The 17,197-nt window shown below is 40.2% G+C and overlaps 1 protein-coding gene across 2 annotated transcripts; it reads right to left on the bottom strand.

The window, feature by feature from the left end:
* Positions 1–14,867: 14,867 nt before the first annotated feature.
* Positions 14,868–17,197, bottom strand: nkx2.4a (NK2 homeobox 4a). Of its 2 annotated transcripts, none has more exons than XM_062469488.1 (2): positions 16,724–17,197; positions 14,868–16,194 (listed from the first exon to the last, which is right to left on the bottom strand). In XM_062469488.1, exons 1-2 carry the CDS (start codon positions 17,091–17,093, stop codon positions 15,503–15,505), a joined length of 1,062 nt encoding a protein of 353 aa, XP_062325472.1. In that variant the 5' UTR covers positions 17,094–17,197; the 3' UTR covers positions 14,868–15,502. The 2 variants fall into 2 exon arrangements, with proteins under 2 accessions (XP_062325472.1, XP_062325473.1); XM_062469489.1 differs by having other exon boundaries at positions 14,868–16,167.

Below are 17,197 nucleotides of genomic sequence, written 5' to 3'. Positions count from 1 at the left end.
CCAACTGCTACTTGCCTTTAATACAGAAAAAAAAACGTTTTTGCTCCCAAACAAGGTACCATGCAAGGTTACTTTTGGAGGGATTGTGAAAAAGTTTGCAAAGTGCTTTACGTACTTACGCAAGTATTTTATTATCTACGGTTATTGTTATTATAGAAACTATATATTTTTGAAGACAATCAAAAAAAGGCTTGAGTAAAGTTTGTCTTACTCATCACAGCTTTTAATATATGCCCTTAAACACAGCTTGGAACTTTAACTATTAATTTCATATATCAGTTTATTTTCAAAATGCCCAGTATTTGTCTTCATCAGTAGGTTCCCTTTACAGACTATGGCCAGTGAAAATGATTCCTGTTGGTCTTAATTTGTCCAGACAAATGTGGACATCTCAGTGAAGGAGAAACAGCCCTAGACAAAAGCAAGTAACACAGTTAAACATTCGGTAACACTTAAGGATATAGTTTCAGTGTGTAATTAGCAGTTGAGTTGTTTGTGTAATAGATTCTGGATTGCTGGACAAGCTAAGATTTTTGAGTGTGCTCCATCCATCCTACCCTACTACACTTTTTTTTCTCCAGAGAATAATGATTTAAGATTAGGTCATTTGATCCTCTGTTACAATAGGCTTCTATTAAATATTCTTTCAGTTTGATGTGGTGTCTTTGACAGTAACTCTGGGTATGTAAGCTATGAGAAAAGTAGTTTGATTCTACAAGCTTGGGCTGTTTCAAAGACAGGAGGGACCAATTTAAAGAGTTAAACACTCCTGATCCTCATCTGAGTTTCCTGTGCCATGTTCACAAAGACAACGATTTGTGAAAGAATGCTGAAAAGCAATAACAGTGCATGCATGCATTACTGAATATGTGTGTCTGGATACATATTACATACATATTCTCTTCAATTGGCCAAAGCCTTTAAGCAAGGGGATGTGCAGGGAAGAAGCTAGATGTGACTGGAAGAGAGAGTTTTTCAGTGCAAATTGACATGTTGTAGCTGGCTGAACTGACAAACAAATCCATTTACTTCATCCTGATTAGCACTCCCTGCTCAATGAAAATATCTGGAGCCCTCACCATTACATTATTGCTCGATTCAGCAAGTATCTGAAGGCGCATGAGTGAGGGCTGGGGTGGGGCTGGGGGTGGAGGGGGAGGGAGACAATAGGGCCTGGAGGGTGATTTGCACATGAATGATGTCTGTGAATGAAACCGTGAGTTACAGAGGAAGGCCGTCTGCAGGCCAGGGGCACCGCGCCGGGCAGAGAGGGGAGCCTCTGCCCCCCTCTCCTAAGCCCAGGTGAGATTCTCCGACACAAAAGGGGCAAATGAAAACCTGATCTACGTGGACGTCAAAAGCTGTGATTATGGAGATTATATCAGGTTTAGTAGGGATTGTTTTCCAACAGCTGGATACCTTGTATCTCTACTGCAGTAGGCTGCTTCAACAGCTATGTTTTAAAGCTATTGACACAATAATGCATACAATGATGGACTGATAATACAGAGTATTATTGAATCAGTTTGAAGAAGACTGGTGTAAATGGGGATATGGGCCTGTAGTAAGTGTTCGCCTGGTGATGACAAGGCATTGTCAATTCAGAGGGTAACGTGCGATGTGTGTCAGGGGGTATGAGTTAGTCACAACTCTATAGGCCACCGTACTCCTGCTTGAGATGCTTCAAATCACATTATAATTAACCATATTTAGGATGGAGCAGAGTACATGCTTATAGGTATTCCCATGACCCCCCCCCCCTCTCCATCTCTCTCTCCATCTCTATCTCTCCCCCCCTCTCTTTCTCTCCCCCGTAACTATTTTCTGACTGGATAATTAATATGGAAAGGCATCATATTCTACAAATTCCTATGAGATGGGCTCGCCAAAGCTGTTAAAGCCAAGTACGCAAATTAGTATTCATGCAGGTTTTCCTGTTGCAAGTCAGTTTTCCCTGTGGGACCAAGTGGTAGATTGGGTAGACAGGCAGAGCTCATCCTTGATTATGTGAGCAGAATGCTACTGCAGAGCCTGAACACAGCAGAAAAAAACATCATTCCTTAGGCAGCAAATCAATTTCTGTGACCTGCTAAATGGAATTGACTACAGAGTAATTCTTTAACCCTGTATATCAGGAAAAAGCACATTCCGAGGTGGCATGATTACTGGCTATTATACAAATCCATGGTTTCTCTATCAGTTAATAACCATTTGCAGAAAAAAATTATACATACGCTATGATTCAGTGGCAATAAACAATTGCTTTAATGCACTAGTCATGTCTTTGTTTGGCCAATTAACTAGAACTCAGAAACCTGCTATTATTCAAAATGGAAAATGGCTTGGTAAAGAGTTTCTGCATTTAAATGCATGAAAATTTGTATGTAAATTGAGAACTGAATATTCAGGGTTGTTACAAATACCGAGAATGGCCATTGATGGTATATGCCTCAGTAGTTATGCAGCAATAATTTCAGGGGCATATTTCATTTTATTGTACACTGTATGCTTTGAAATTATTCATGTATTATTGCACAAACAGGAGTTTTGCAATACGGGAATATGAGCTCTTTCTTTCTAACGTTCAGAAATCTTAATAATAATGCAATTAAAATACTCAAAACAAATTAAAATATTCACAGACTGATTTAAATACAAAACTTATTCTCAAGTCAACATGGCATTAAACATGTGTCCATTTAGTCAAATTTAGACCAATAGTTCTGCATTGATCTCAGTTCAACCAATACAATTTGTAAGGGTAATGTAAGATAAACTTGACAAAATTGCTGTTGGGAGTTTCTAGTCTCAAGGCCCACTTTCTGCATGACCTATTTACAAAAAATAAGCAACAACAACATCCTCATCTTCTAAACCTCAGGCTACATGAACATTGATCTCTCAGTTGAGCTTGGCCACTCATCAGGCAGCTCAGTTCGTGAGCTCTGACTTTGGATGGACTAATTAGCAGTCCCTGCTCTTCATCCAGCTCCCCTGTCCTATTAGGCCCAGCTCAGCAATCTGGTGGGGAGGTAATACCGTGCTTCGTGCATGCCGGGCACAGCATTGACACCTTATGCTCTGTGATTGAAGGCAATCTCCTGGGAAGGGCTGAATTTATTCATGGTGTAGATTTTCCTACAAGCCATGGGAGACGTGTCTGGGAGCTGCCACACATTCACAGATTTGCTTCTCCGCATCTTTCCCTGAATGCACAAATAATACTAAATGATCTGTGGTAGTTGAGCCTCTTGTTTTTTTTATCCTAGCGGGGACATCATGGTCTTTGGGTGTGATGTCTATATTAGGCCTTTGCAGTGGAAATGTATTTGGCCAGCATTGTGTACATCATAGTGACCTTTAATTGCACGACACGCTCATAATACAAACATTTAAATGTTGTCTTGTCCTGAGGGAAGTGTTGTCATGCACACACACACAAACGCAAACATATACACGTGCACACACACACATACGCACACAGATACTCTGGCCACACTCTACAGGAAGTTATATTAGTGTAATTCCTTATTGACAGCTGGGATCTGTTGATATTAGCAATGTTAGCTAAGGTGAGGAAGCAGATTAGCCAAGACAAAGCAGGGAATTGAGGAGTTTACTGATATTAACATGCCATGTTTGGGAGCCCAGTGCTTTCCATCTGGAGAATACAGGGCGAGCCATTAGCATGGATGGGGAAAATGCTAATGCTTCACTTCAAGCACTGGCCCCTGGCTGCCTGCCTCTATATTTACTGGTCTGAAATATTTTAGCCATTGATAGTAATAGTGGGAACATTTTTCTCAAGCTTTGTGACAGTTTTTATGAAGACCAAAGAATAGGTCACCTTGTCTTATGCCCAGACTTAGTTGGTGCTACTAAGTGTGAAAAACCCCACATTTCTGAAATGTGTTGATTTCATGTCCCTTTTGTTTAACCCTGATTTAGGTTTCCTTGCATGATGTACCTCTTGCACTAGAAGGTGTCATATATGGCATTGTTTTTCTACATTTAAAAAAATAAGAATTCAAATGTATTATATCTTGTATGATAAAACTGTATACTCAAACTTGCAGTATAGTTCTCAGGGTTGGCATATTATTTCATTCGATCACAAATGTTGGCCTTACATGCCTATATGCGGTGCACTGGTTATTTAGTGTTTTGTTTTGAAGAATGTTTTTCAAAAATAAAGCAAGCCCTGGTATAGAACTGTGTTTGTTCTGCAATTTCAGTCATCAGGCATAGATGAATGTTTCTCTTTGTATGTAAACATCTGCACCAACACTAATACCAAGTGATATTCATCATTTTTCTGCTTTGACTGTCATGTGTTCCAGTCCCTGTACAGTATGAGATAATGCTCTATTCAAAACAAATTATTGAAAAGTATGTAGAGTTTTATTGAATCTGTTATGGTAGGTTTAGATTATGTTACGCTAGATTTAGATTCAATACATACTTGAAGGGGCATGTTTGTCTCTTTGTCTTTGTATACAGAATATCACATAACTTTACTGTATATCCACCACTTTTTGTTGAGGGACCCCTTGTAAATTTCCTGAGGCTCGCAGAAATAAACATCAATTGTTTTCCATATGTTATATATATTCATATGTATATTTCTGGCTCACTTAAAAACCTGCTTACCACCCACACTAGACCCCTTCCAATTCGCCTACTGCAAGAATAGAAGTACGGAGGATGCCATCTCCACGGTATTACACTCCGCCCTTTCTCACCTGGACAACAACAACAGCTATGTGAGGATGCTGTTCGTAGACTTCAGTTCAGCCTTCAACACAGTCATCCCCTCCAAACTGATCACGAAACTCAGTGACCTGGGTATCAACACTTCCCTCTGTAATTGGTTACTAGACTTCCTATCCAACAGACCCCAGTCTGTTAGGGTAGAGAACCACACTTCCTCAACCCTCATCCTGAACACCGGCGTGCCACAGGGCTGTGTGCTAAGTCCTCTCCTCTACTCCCTCTTCACCTTCGACTGCACACCTGTACATGGTTCTAACACCATTGTTAAGTTTGCAGACGACACAACGGTGATTGGCCTCATCAGCGACAACGATGAGTCGGCCTACAGAGAGGAGGTCCAGCACCTGGCGGTGTGGTGCGCCGACAACAACTTGGCTCTCAACACCATAAAAACCAAAGAACTGATTGTGGACTTCAGGAAGAAAGCTGGCACACACATCCCCATCCATATCAACGGGATGGAGGTTGAGCGTGTCGCCAGATTCAAGTTCCTGGGTGTCCACATCTCCAAGGACCTCTCTTGGACCCTCAACACCTCATCCCTGGTAAAAAAAAAAAAGCACACCAGCGTCTCTTCTTCCTGAGGAGACTGAAGAAGGCCCATCTGTCTCCTCAGATTCTAGAGAACTTCTACCGCTGTACCATAGAGAGCATCCTTACGAACTGCATCTCAGTGTGGTATGGCAGCTGCTCTGTCGCGGACCGCAAATCACTGCAGAGGGTGGTGAAAACTGCCCAACGCATCACCGGTTCCTCACTCCCCACCATTGAGGCTGTCCAGAGCAAGAGATGTCTGCGGAGGGCACACAGCATCGAAATGGACAGCTCTCACCCCAGCCACAGACTGTTTGCCCTCCTCCCCTCTGGGAGGCGCTACAGGGTCCTCCGTTCCCGGACCAACAGGTTCAGGAACAGCTTCATTCCTACGGCTGTCACTCTACTAAACTCCACGGGGATAGCCCCCCACCCCCACCTCCACCAGTGACTGTACTTCCCCCCTCCACCCTGGCTTGACTGTCATCACGCACTCCTGCAGCACTGAACATTGCACTTATACTACTACTACATTGCACCTCCACTTTGCATACTTATTTACACTTCTTATTCATTGCTGCTATTCTTGTCCCAATTGCTGTTTGTATTTACTGTCTATTTGTGTCTATTTGTTCACTTATTGCACTTTACACATGCCATGCTCTGCACTTTTTGCTGTTTTTCCACTTCTGGTTAGATGCTAAACTGCATTTCGTTGCCTCAGTACTGTACTCTGTGCAATGACAATAAAGTTGAATCTAATCTAAAAAAAATTTACAAGAAGATTCAGAAACTTTTCCTGAAGCCAATCCTGTCTTGACTATGTGCTTCAGGTTGTTTCTATGTTCAAAGGTCAAATTTGCCTGTATATACTGACAAATCTAGCAACTCTGTCAATCAGAAATCTCCATAGCATGATGTTTCCACCACCATGTTTCACTGTAAAGATCATATTATTCTGGTGTCATCCTGAAATCAGAGTTTTAGCCAGATGCACCTGACATTCAGGCCAATGAGTTCAGTGTCTCATCACAGAGTACAACGGCACTTAGGAATGCTTGGCTGGACCTGATGTTAGTTTCATCCAGCATCACAATGACTCTTATTGAGAGACTTGTTGCTCTTGTTGGTTAGTTGTAACGGTTTTAAATTCTTGTACTCGCTGTGAAGTATTTGACTGTTGATTGTTTTTCTAAAGGTACACTCTTGCACTTTTTGAGTTTCATGTTGTTTAATTGTAACTTGTTTAACTGCATGCTCTTATGGTTCTTCCCTTCGGCACTTATTTGGTTTTTCACAATGTATGCTTCATGTTTTGGCTGCTCGCAATGTTTGAGGCTATCTCGTTGTTATGATCAGTGACCTATGCTCTTTTGTAAAGCTCTCTCTTGGAAGTCGCTTTGGATAAAAGCGTCTGCTAAATGCATAAATGTAAATGTCATCAGATCATATTTTCCAAGGATCGTTTAGATGCCGTTTGGCAAATTCCAGGGAGGTTGTCATATGCCAATCTACCCTAAACACTTGGTGGATGGAGTCCTGCAGAGATGGTTGTACTAGCAGCCTGGTTACTGAGATTGTTAGATGTGTGTCTAGATTGTTATCAAAACATTGAAAACATTTTTAATCAAGTCTGTAACATAATGTTGAAAAAGTAAATGGGCTTCAATGGGTACCATACCTTATTCATGTAGCTTTACATCCAGTAAAGTCCACAGATTGTTTTCTGTGGTTTATAAGGATTCTTTTTCTAGGTAGGAAATGAAACTCCCAGCAGTGGTACAGAGCTGAGATCAAAAGTAAGACTGATCAATTGATCAGTCTTACTTTACCAGACATTGAGTAGTCTATAATTATACTTTTGCATTGTCTTGTAAAGAAATACATTGTCCTCTACGTCTCCCTTAGATTCATTTTCATCACAAAAAACAGCTGTTTGAAAGTTTCTCTGTGGATGTGTTCATGTGTTTGTGAGGGTGATCCCAGTGTTGCTTACAAAAGTTGACCAAATGCATGAATGCAGCTTACTGTATTATGATAACCAACCTCCTTTTTTGGAGAAATGCATTCTTCAGAAAACATCCCCACACACCGAATTGGTGAGTCGGCCACTTGAGAGCGTGCGGCTGGCGGTGTGTATTGAGCATGGTAATGTGGGCGACAGATTGAAGGAAGGGCACTGCGGTCAATCAAAGGCTACCTTTCCTCTCTCAGCCCCTGCCTCAGGGTGTTTCTGGCAGTAATTCTCTGATTTGACTTTGATGTGCCAATTTGTGCCTGATGAATAATTGTCTGGTTTGCTGATAACTTGTGGGAGTCAAGTGCATTCTGGTGGCACTCAATGCAAATGGGGATATTTGGGTCCCTCAAATCACCACAGTAGCCCCTCTATGTCTGCCTTTCCTTTCCGTGAGTAAACTCGTCAATTAGCTGTGTTTGAAGAAGCCATTTTTGATTAGAGCAATCAGTAAACAGAAAGACCTCTCCATGATTGTCCTCCTGATTAGATGAGTTGTCACTTGAGAAGTTGTTGGAGATTTTAATTTATGGCCTTATAGTCCTGAAAAGTATGGTAATTACCTAATCCATTTTCTGCAGTTCAGCACTCAGATTAAAACTCAATCGCATTGTACATTCTAACAACCTAATTTTTCCTCCTAAAGTGTGTAAGTAGTGTGTCTCCCACGGCGACAGGCAAAATGTCAGATGCATCGTTTAGGCACAGAGGGAGGGAATTTGCATAAGAAGTCTTATTGGTGGTCAGGATGTGAAGTGGTGGCTTATTAGAAAAAAACATTCTGAGAAACATCCAGATTTCTGTCCACAACAGATAAAGACAAGGAAGTTAGCACTGCCCTTGGTAGTCAACAATCTATCCTGAGAATACTTTTAGATTATTGGCAGAGTTATTAATATTAGGATTTTCAGTTCTAAATAGTTTTCTCAATCCTTTCTGCCTGTCACAATTGATTGAAATATTTAGCTTTTGTTACAAGGTATATTCTTCTCTAAATGATCACTTCAGATTAATTTGTAGACAAAATGATCTGTCTTTTCATTCCCACCCGTCCTAAAGTGTTTGCACATTAGTAATTAACACTAGCTGGTTATTAATGTAAAAGAGACAATGACTGCCATGAAGTAAACTATTTATATTACTAAAAGCTTTGAATTATAAGCAGGGGACTTCCTTTCAATTCCCAAATTGGTGCTTTTGTAGCAGTTATGAGAATTCCGCCTATTTCAGATATTTTTTTCTCTCCAGTCAGTGTAATCACCACAAGTCCAATGATAAGACAGAGGAACTTCATGCCATTTGTTTATCACTCTCACAAGGGAAGGGTATACTTGGTTATTATATGCCTATCATAAAATGCCATGTAAAGCCAAATTTCCACATTAAATTTATGTTATTTTCACTCCTGTCCTTTAGATATAAATAAGTTCTGCAGGCACTTAAATTACAAGTTTGATGACTTGTAATTCCTGTCCTCCTGAATGCTGCACATGATCCATAGATCCAAGAAATCCCCAAATCATGAATCAATACAGACAGGGTGATGAGGTCTATTGGCAGGGAGGTGGTGACACAAAGGCAGGATTAGCTGTGATTAGGGCAGTTTTAACATGGCCAGTTGATTAAGGGCAGCAGGACCTGGCTGGCCATTAGCACTGAAGTGTGGCTGGACAGGGATTTCAGGGGTTGGTTGGTGGGGGCAGTGTTGTGTGGTGCCTCTGTCTCTGTCTTGTCCCACCACCCAGTACACGCAGTTACTGGACAAAAGACTGAACTCTTTGATTGGCTGTGGTGCATTGTGGAGAGGGAGTTGGAGAAAAAAGGGTTCAATTTATCTTTTTGCTGCACAACTACCCCCTGTGGGGTGGAGTCGATGTATCCTTTCTGGCCCTCATCCGGACAGGTGGTTAAAGCAGGGAAAATAAACACTTGAGCACATAGTGGGGCCAATATGGCTTCCATCTTAAACATAGCCTTTATCCTATGTGGATTGTGGCCTAATTGATGTCCCCAGATATATTATTTTTATTGTTGTAGCTCAAAATTACAAGTTGTATTTGGCAGATGTTATAAATACCAATATAAAGTGTATAGTTAGAGGCTATTATGTATTTTCAAGTAAGGGAGTTAGCTGTATTATAGTTATTGACTTCATCTTCATTATGCCATCAACACACAATGTGCATATATACAGCAATCATGTGCAGGTAGGCTGACCAACAGACTCACACCACGAGGAATGTCTCCAGACAGATCTACAAATACAGTGTTGCAACCAGTATACACACAAGTGACTCGTACGCATGTCTTCTGCTGTGTGACCATTGACCATCACTACTCAGGAGGTGAGAGAGAAAGGGAACATGGGATTTAGGGTGTAATCCTGTTTGTCTCTAGGGTCACATGGTGTACAGACTTTGGATTTGGAGCTACAGTCTGAGACTTTATTAGGGGGACAACAGGCGTCTAATTGTAATTCTCTCTGGAGTGTTGTCAGTGTCCTCTGCTCAAAGCTGGAGAGGAGACAGGTTGCTTCAAGATGATAATTGAAAAGAAAGTGGGTGGTCCTCTTTGGCTGTGTGGCCCTCTGGGCCTTTGGTTTTGAGGCTCTTCCCTGTATGGGCCCAGGAGATTATCAAATGTCAAATTTGCTGAAATGATTAGGTCCATCTGGGCTTAATTTGACAGACCTCTACATTGAAGGCTTGTTCTCCCTGTTTTAATTGTCTACTGGTGTAGAGGGGGAAATGTGTGTGTGTGTGTGTGTAGGCAGAGCAGTGGATCCTGAGATCTTAATTCATAGCTGAGACACACACAAACACACTGGCACGCAAGCAGACATGCACGCACCCACACACACACATACACACAGGGATCATTCTCATCCCTTCCATCCTCTTCTCTGCCTGAGCTGAACTACTCTTCAACCTTGCCCCTGTAAACAAACAGGCCTCACTTGCAGCTGGCCATTGCCTTGGCAACGGTGGGTTGGAAAAAAACTGTTCAATAGTTTAAAAGTATAGCTTTGTGAAAATATTGAACATACCTGGAATACCTCACTGCTCCAGATCACAACCCATTTTTTCATATTTTGAAACACAACTACGCTCATATCTTTAACCTGGTGTCATGGCATATTGTCATTTACAAACATACTATTCTAACCAGTTAATATTTTGTCATGATTGTTTGGGTCAACAATAGTCATTACTTGTATATACAACTTATGTACTTTTTTACTCATAAACAGATCCTATTTTGACAGAAGTATCATTTGTTGCTATTTCAATTAAGCTACTTTTTGCCACAATTTTTTTAGAGCAGTTTCATAACAAAATATTGCACTGGGGTCTACCCCCAGCCTACCTTTACATACAGCATTTTTCTTTTTAATGTATACAACTAGTTACGTACAACATATATGACAAAGAATGTCATATTCTAACAGAATACAAAAACAGTAGTATAATAGTTTGTTTCCAGCTGCTGACAGTAAATGTACAAGTTTGCAACTGGTTGGGATTTCTTAGTTATTCAGCCTAAATTTATGAAACTGTCTGTGTAGGTCATGTGTTATCCTAGTAAGGCGAGTGTGTGTATAGCATAACACAGTTTAGTATTGTATGTTTATGTTACACTTAAAGACCTCAGCCTCTCCATAGTCAAGTGTAAGTATCTATTATACTCTGAGTAATTATATTTGTACATTTCCAGACCATACCCATGTGTGTGCCTTAGGGTCCAGCTATACGGAACCACAGTAAGTGATGAAATCAGTAATAGATTTTGGATGGACTAAACAAATTTCCCTTAAAGGGCTTCACAGGACTTAATGAGGCATACCTAATGGTGTTCTGCCATTATCAGCACCATGCTGGAAGCGCAGCATCAGGACAGACCCACCATTGATTCTTGCTTCAAACCACTTGAGTTCCTAATCAGCTTCTTTGGTTCAGCATTTCAGGCCTGACAAACCCATTGTGCGCCTGTGTCACACCAGGTCAGTAGTTATTAGTGCCAACTGAAAACAGTTTCTTTAACTACTTATGAAGGAACTGAATAAAATGCATAGAGAACTTGGAGGGGGGATTACCGGTGGCGGCAAGACAAGCAGGCACTGGAGAGAATGTGACATGGTTCTCTAATAAGGGATGGCGACCATGTTTCCCCCGTCAGTCTTTCCTCTCTATCCATCTAGGAGTGACACAGAATAGTCTTCAAAAGGTTGCTTGGTCTGCACAATGCTACATATTGCAAAAATTGTATTCATAGCAAGCAACGGAATTAGACAGTTTAAGCCCTGGAATGGCATATCATTGCTGTTGTATGTCAGTCATCCATGTAAGTGAGCCCATGTTATCTTCAAAGCAAAGGCAATGGTAAAATGTGGTGTCATTTATTTAATTTCATGGAAATCTATTAGAATGAGAATTGCTTTCTGAGTCCTCTGACCTCCTTGAAATGTTTTTCATTCTGTGGCAGGATGATTATTTGCAAGCTATTTTTCCAGTTCAAATGACTAGAATTAGAAAAGTTTCTACTTCCTAGGGCACAATTTCCTTTGATCCCAAAAGCTGATGGTTTCTGCAAGCAGCATAAATATAGGGCCGCAATGACTCATTCTGAAGACACCAAACAACACTGGATGAGAGATACGTTTGTCATAGAAAAGACTGTCTCTTCTTGCCAGAAAGGGAGGGCATTACACTAATTAAATTCTCTCTCAGAACTCGTCAATCAAAGCATCCTTTGCCACTGCAATGAAAAGCAGTGCTCGTCCCCTAATCATTTCACATGGGGCAAGATTTGGGGACTATCTTTGGCAAAAAAAGGAGAGATGGAGAAAGAAGGAGGGGGTGGAACGGGGAAGTAGGGGGAGGTAAGTGGAGAATGCTCATAGCACCTTTTCAAATTCCAGCATACTTTGTTCTTAGACACTGAGAATAATTCGATCCAAGATTACACATTACCCAATCCAGTTGGAGAGTTTGTTGTCCACTGCCTTCCCAGTATACCATGCATAAAACAAGCAACTTACTTTAAACAAGGTTTATTTTCTTTGTAGAGTTTAATAACTTTACTTTGGAACTACCATAAAATATATTTCTATATTGAGTAAATTAATATATTTGACTATATTCATGTTTTTTTATTACACTTTATAATTATCATCAAAGAAAACATCCTTTCATTTATGCATGCAGGACATGATTACATTCCTTATAATGTCTATAATTTTTCACCACTTTTAAAATGAAGATTTTCACAAAGGTTGTTTCAATGTTATTATGGAGAATGTACAACCAATGACATTAAGCCCTGGGCAATTTGCACTCAACCAGGTTGCTAGGTCGCCATGGTCAATTGAGAAACACATGAATAGGACTTGAAAAGGTTTCCTTATACGATCATATTAAGTAGAATTGGGGGAAACCACAGCCAAGGCCCCTTGCTAGAATCAAATCATTCAGCAGCAAGAAATAGTTTTCTACCTGCCAGAAACAAGGAATAATACAGCCTTAGAATGTCTGTTCAGTGAAACAAAGAATTTTCATGTTTAACACTGAGTGAATAAAAGCATATTTAACACATTGAGAACGTTTCCTATCTCTGCTGTATATGATGTCATACACAAATCATATTTTATTCACGTGATGTGGAAGGCCTCTTGATTACTACTATATGCTTCAAAGTAGACCGAGGAACATATACTGAGTCCTTTATCTGTGTAATTATCTGAATGAAATATATACCAGTACTCTTTTACTAAATTCAATTCCTCAAAAAATACACATCCCCATGCCTCGATAAAGCCTACAGCCAGGGATCACAGAGACTTATTTTCCAGCCAGTGTGCACCATACTTTTTGACTGGTGGAACCATCAAACAATAGGCCGAAGATGCATCAACATTCTTAATGCAGTAAACTATGCATTTAATAAATCTTTTTTACTTGTTTTACCTAATTCATGTTGGCCTACATACACTAGACAGTTATTGTGATGGATTCTTCATTTAATCACATGGGCTTTAATTCTTCCTTGAAATAGATCTCCAAGTATGCATTTTGGTGGAGACATGATTGCACATATACATGCAGCTGTAAATTATTTGAAGCTATTGTAAATTGAGGCTCTTAGATTCCTCTTCATTGAGAGGATGCAGTGACAGCAATAGGCCATCATCACCTGCACTATTATTGGGTATCATCATGACTGTTATTGAGATGCAATTTTCAAACCGGTTTGAATGACCAGTTGCTATGGAGTCCTACGGCATATTCCAACCCATATTCGTAGGTTTGACCACTGCTAAATAATGAAAACCTGGGCAGACAGGGTAGACTTACTTAAAAGTGATGTTGTATTTTAGAGATAACCACAAAATAATTATCAGATTCTAAAATATTCTAAATCATTTATATTAGTAATATACCTGAGATTCCTTTAGTAGACATATGCTAAGGTTTTACCTATAAATGACTATAAGTCGAAAGCGTTTGGTTGTTTGACCCGTGGCAACGTTGCCGCAACGTCATGTGTTACCTGTTTATGTTATAGAACAGGCCGTTTTACGTGTCAGCAATTTTTAATAATAGCATACTTTATTACGCTATTATGTAGGCCTATCAGCCATGTTGTCAGCTTGGAACTATTCAAATGTTGTAAAATGTGTAGTTACTAAACAACATGTAGTATTTGCTCAAATTCAGTGCTCAAACGCACTGTTTGGAACCAGCCAAATGAAATTGTACGCGCAAACAGTCATACTATAGGCCTACATAAAAACGTCGGCAATGAATAGCTTTAAGTCATGTTAATGAAAAAAACACTTGTAAACTGTAGCCTATGGTTATGTCTTTTTTTCTTTCTTTACGATAGCCTACTTAACAATTTTCACGTGTAGCCTATATTAGACGGTTGGACTATGAGGCTATTTGTATACGAATGCAAATAACAATAGTTTTTGTAGTTCACTAACTTGAGTTCATCTTAAATGATTTAAATAATAGTTTATTTCATCTTACATATTTGGAGAAGACGTACACTATTATTATAATAATTGCAAGTCATTGGCAGTATTCCAGATAATTACTGGATACATATCACTTTCAAGAATCTTGCCCAATTGGAATGATTTTAAATCACGGGAACAATCCGCTTAATAATACTGGATTACATTATATAATTATAAATCCAGTTGATTATAATGAAAGCAGAATTTTCATCTCAGAATTATTCTTTATAAATACAGAGGATGTGTCAAGGTTGTATTAAAAAGTCTAATAATGGTATTCAGAACAGCCTTGTCGTGATATAAATCACATATTTTTGTTGTTGCTTTAAACTTGAAAATACCCTTTCATATGTGAACCTATAGAATACATTTGTTGCGATACCTCTCCAAAACAAATCTCATGTGAACAATGCTGGGTACTACCACATCGACCTTGCGTTCCAAATCAATTTGGTCTCAATCACACCATAATGAAAACGTACTCCAGTCAAGTCTTTATAAAAATTAAATCGTCAGGAATAGCTCGCACTTCAAGTGATTTATTGTTAACGTTCAATTGGTTTGAAACATATACAGCAGCCATCACGCATTTGTTCGTTTTAACTTACAAAAGAATGAAAACAAAAAGTCGACGTAAAACAAGTATTATACAGGTAAACGCATTCTTGTGTGTTAGCCAAATATACAGTTCCTACTTTCTTTAAGTCCAAATGAATACATTAGTTTACAATATTAATAGCATAAAATACCAGGTTTTCACCGCAAAGGAGGTGGTTAGTACCTTGAGAGAAGTCCATAGCATACCTGATCCCACCTAGCCTCCATTTCCCCCAGTTCCCTAAAGTGGAGCAGCATTCCTGTTCAACAACATTGACTACTTTAACATCATGAGGGAGTCCATAACATTGATTACAAAAGGTCCAGAATCGACATAATCGGTTTCAAGGGCAGCCATTTCGCATAATGTTCAAAAATAGTCTCCCTCTCAGAAATGTCAAGAAAACGTGCCCTGACCAGCTGATGCGCCTAAAGCGCGCTGTCCTCTTAGCCAATAAGGGCGCCATTTTCTCACAGTTTGTATCAACATGATATATTTCTTGTTTCATTAGGGGCTCATCCATAGGTTAACATATAAAAATTGAAAAAAATGGCAGTAGGTCCTACCACGTTCTGCCGTAAAGGAGGTTTGAAGTGACCATGTTATTGGTGTAGTCTACAGCAGACGTGTCAATCTGAGACATGTTTATCTGGCTGTGGAGTGAGGGGGGGCTAGGTGACATCTCCTCCAGGTCTTGGGCCTGAACCAAGGCGTTGACCTGCTGACTGTGATGTTGATTGATGGCATTACTGGAGGCAGGGAGCACGACCCCTGGTCCGTTCTGTTGCTGCTGTACCTGTTGTTGCTGCTGTTGTTGCACCTGCTGCTGGTTCGGTGTTGGCGTGTTTGAGCCGTTCTGACACGGTTTACCGTCCTTAACTAGAACAGGCACCGCCACGCGCCTCGGGGACTGCTGTTGCTGACAAAGGTTGCTGTCCTGCTGCAGCTGCTGGGCCGCTTTGTCCTTGGCCTGTCGTTTCATCTTGTACCTGTGGTTCTGAAACCAAATCTTAACTTGAGTCGGCGTCAGGTGAATCATACTCGCCAGGTGTTCCCGCTCAGGCGCCGAGAGGTATTTCTGTTGCTTAAATCTCCTTTCCAGCTCGTACACCTGAGCCTGGGAGAAGAGTACCCGACGTTTTCGTCTGGGCGCTGCATGCAGAGGTGGCATAGATTTGGAAGCGTCCGCCATGCCCGTCAGGGTCCCCATTCCAGTCATGTTCATACCTGTGGAAGGTCCCATGAATCTAGAAACTTAAAAATATACATACATATACGCACATTCAATAAGCAGGAAATCAAATATACCAACATGTCTTCCTAAAATGGCGTGACCATATAATATGTGCCATGCGTAATTGTAAAAAAATAAATAAAAAAACATCATAATTTCAGAGAGGAAATATTGGTACGGTCTACAATGTGACTATTGCAAAAAACGATTGGGCTAAAGTTAAAAATATAACGAATAAAAATAATTATAATAGACATATAATAATCAATCAAGTAAATACAGTAATACATTGTTATACATTACAATACGATAATAAACGAATCCAATACAATAGTAATATTTAGATTACAAAAATAAGAAAAAGTGTTTTAACACAAACAGAACAATGTGTAAAGGATTAAGTAAGGCTTAAATGGTATTTGGGGATGGTGAATAGTGTAGTACATATTAAAGTGTTTGTGTATGCCATAAAAAGCTTTTTTATATCAATTGTGTTGAGACCAGTCACAAAACATCCCAAAACTAAATAAAATACAAAAGGCAACTTACTTGTTGAATATCTTGGATCAGTATTGGCGCCATACCACCCTGTTGCTGCTGCGCTATTTCTCATGGTTTCCTGGTACGACGGGAGGTCTCCCATATTGCCAATGCTTCCATTGCAGTATCCCCCCATAGCGCTGTGCGAAAACTGGGAGACAGTGTGTGGCATGTGGTAGGTGGTCGACACGGTAGCATTGTGGCCCATGGAGTGCTGCTGCATGCCAGTCTGAGACACCTGGGGCTGTCGGTAAGCTCCCAATGGAGAGGTTAGGTTCCCTGTTCCGTCCATGCCACCAAACTTCTTGTATGTTTCCTCGATAGGACTCAAAATATCTGTCACTGAGAAAGGCGTTGTATGCTTTGGGCTCAACGACATGGTTCAGAAAGCAGGTAGATTTTGTTGAGCAGATCAACCGTGTTGTTGTATCAGCTCTCTTCTTCTGGATCGTCTACGTAAGAGAGTGCTTGTACTACGCCTGA

The sequence above is a fragment of the Osmerus eperlanus genome, chromosome 9 (genome assembly GCF_963692335.1).
Source record: "Osmerus eperlanus chromosome 9, fOsmEpe2.1, whole genome shotgun sequence".
NCBI classification, from domain to species: domain Eukaryota; kingdom Metazoa; phylum Chordata; class Actinopteri; order Osmeriformes; family Osmeridae; genus Osmerus; species Osmerus eperlanus.
This window is presented reverse-complemented; position numbering and strand designations above follow the sequence as displayed.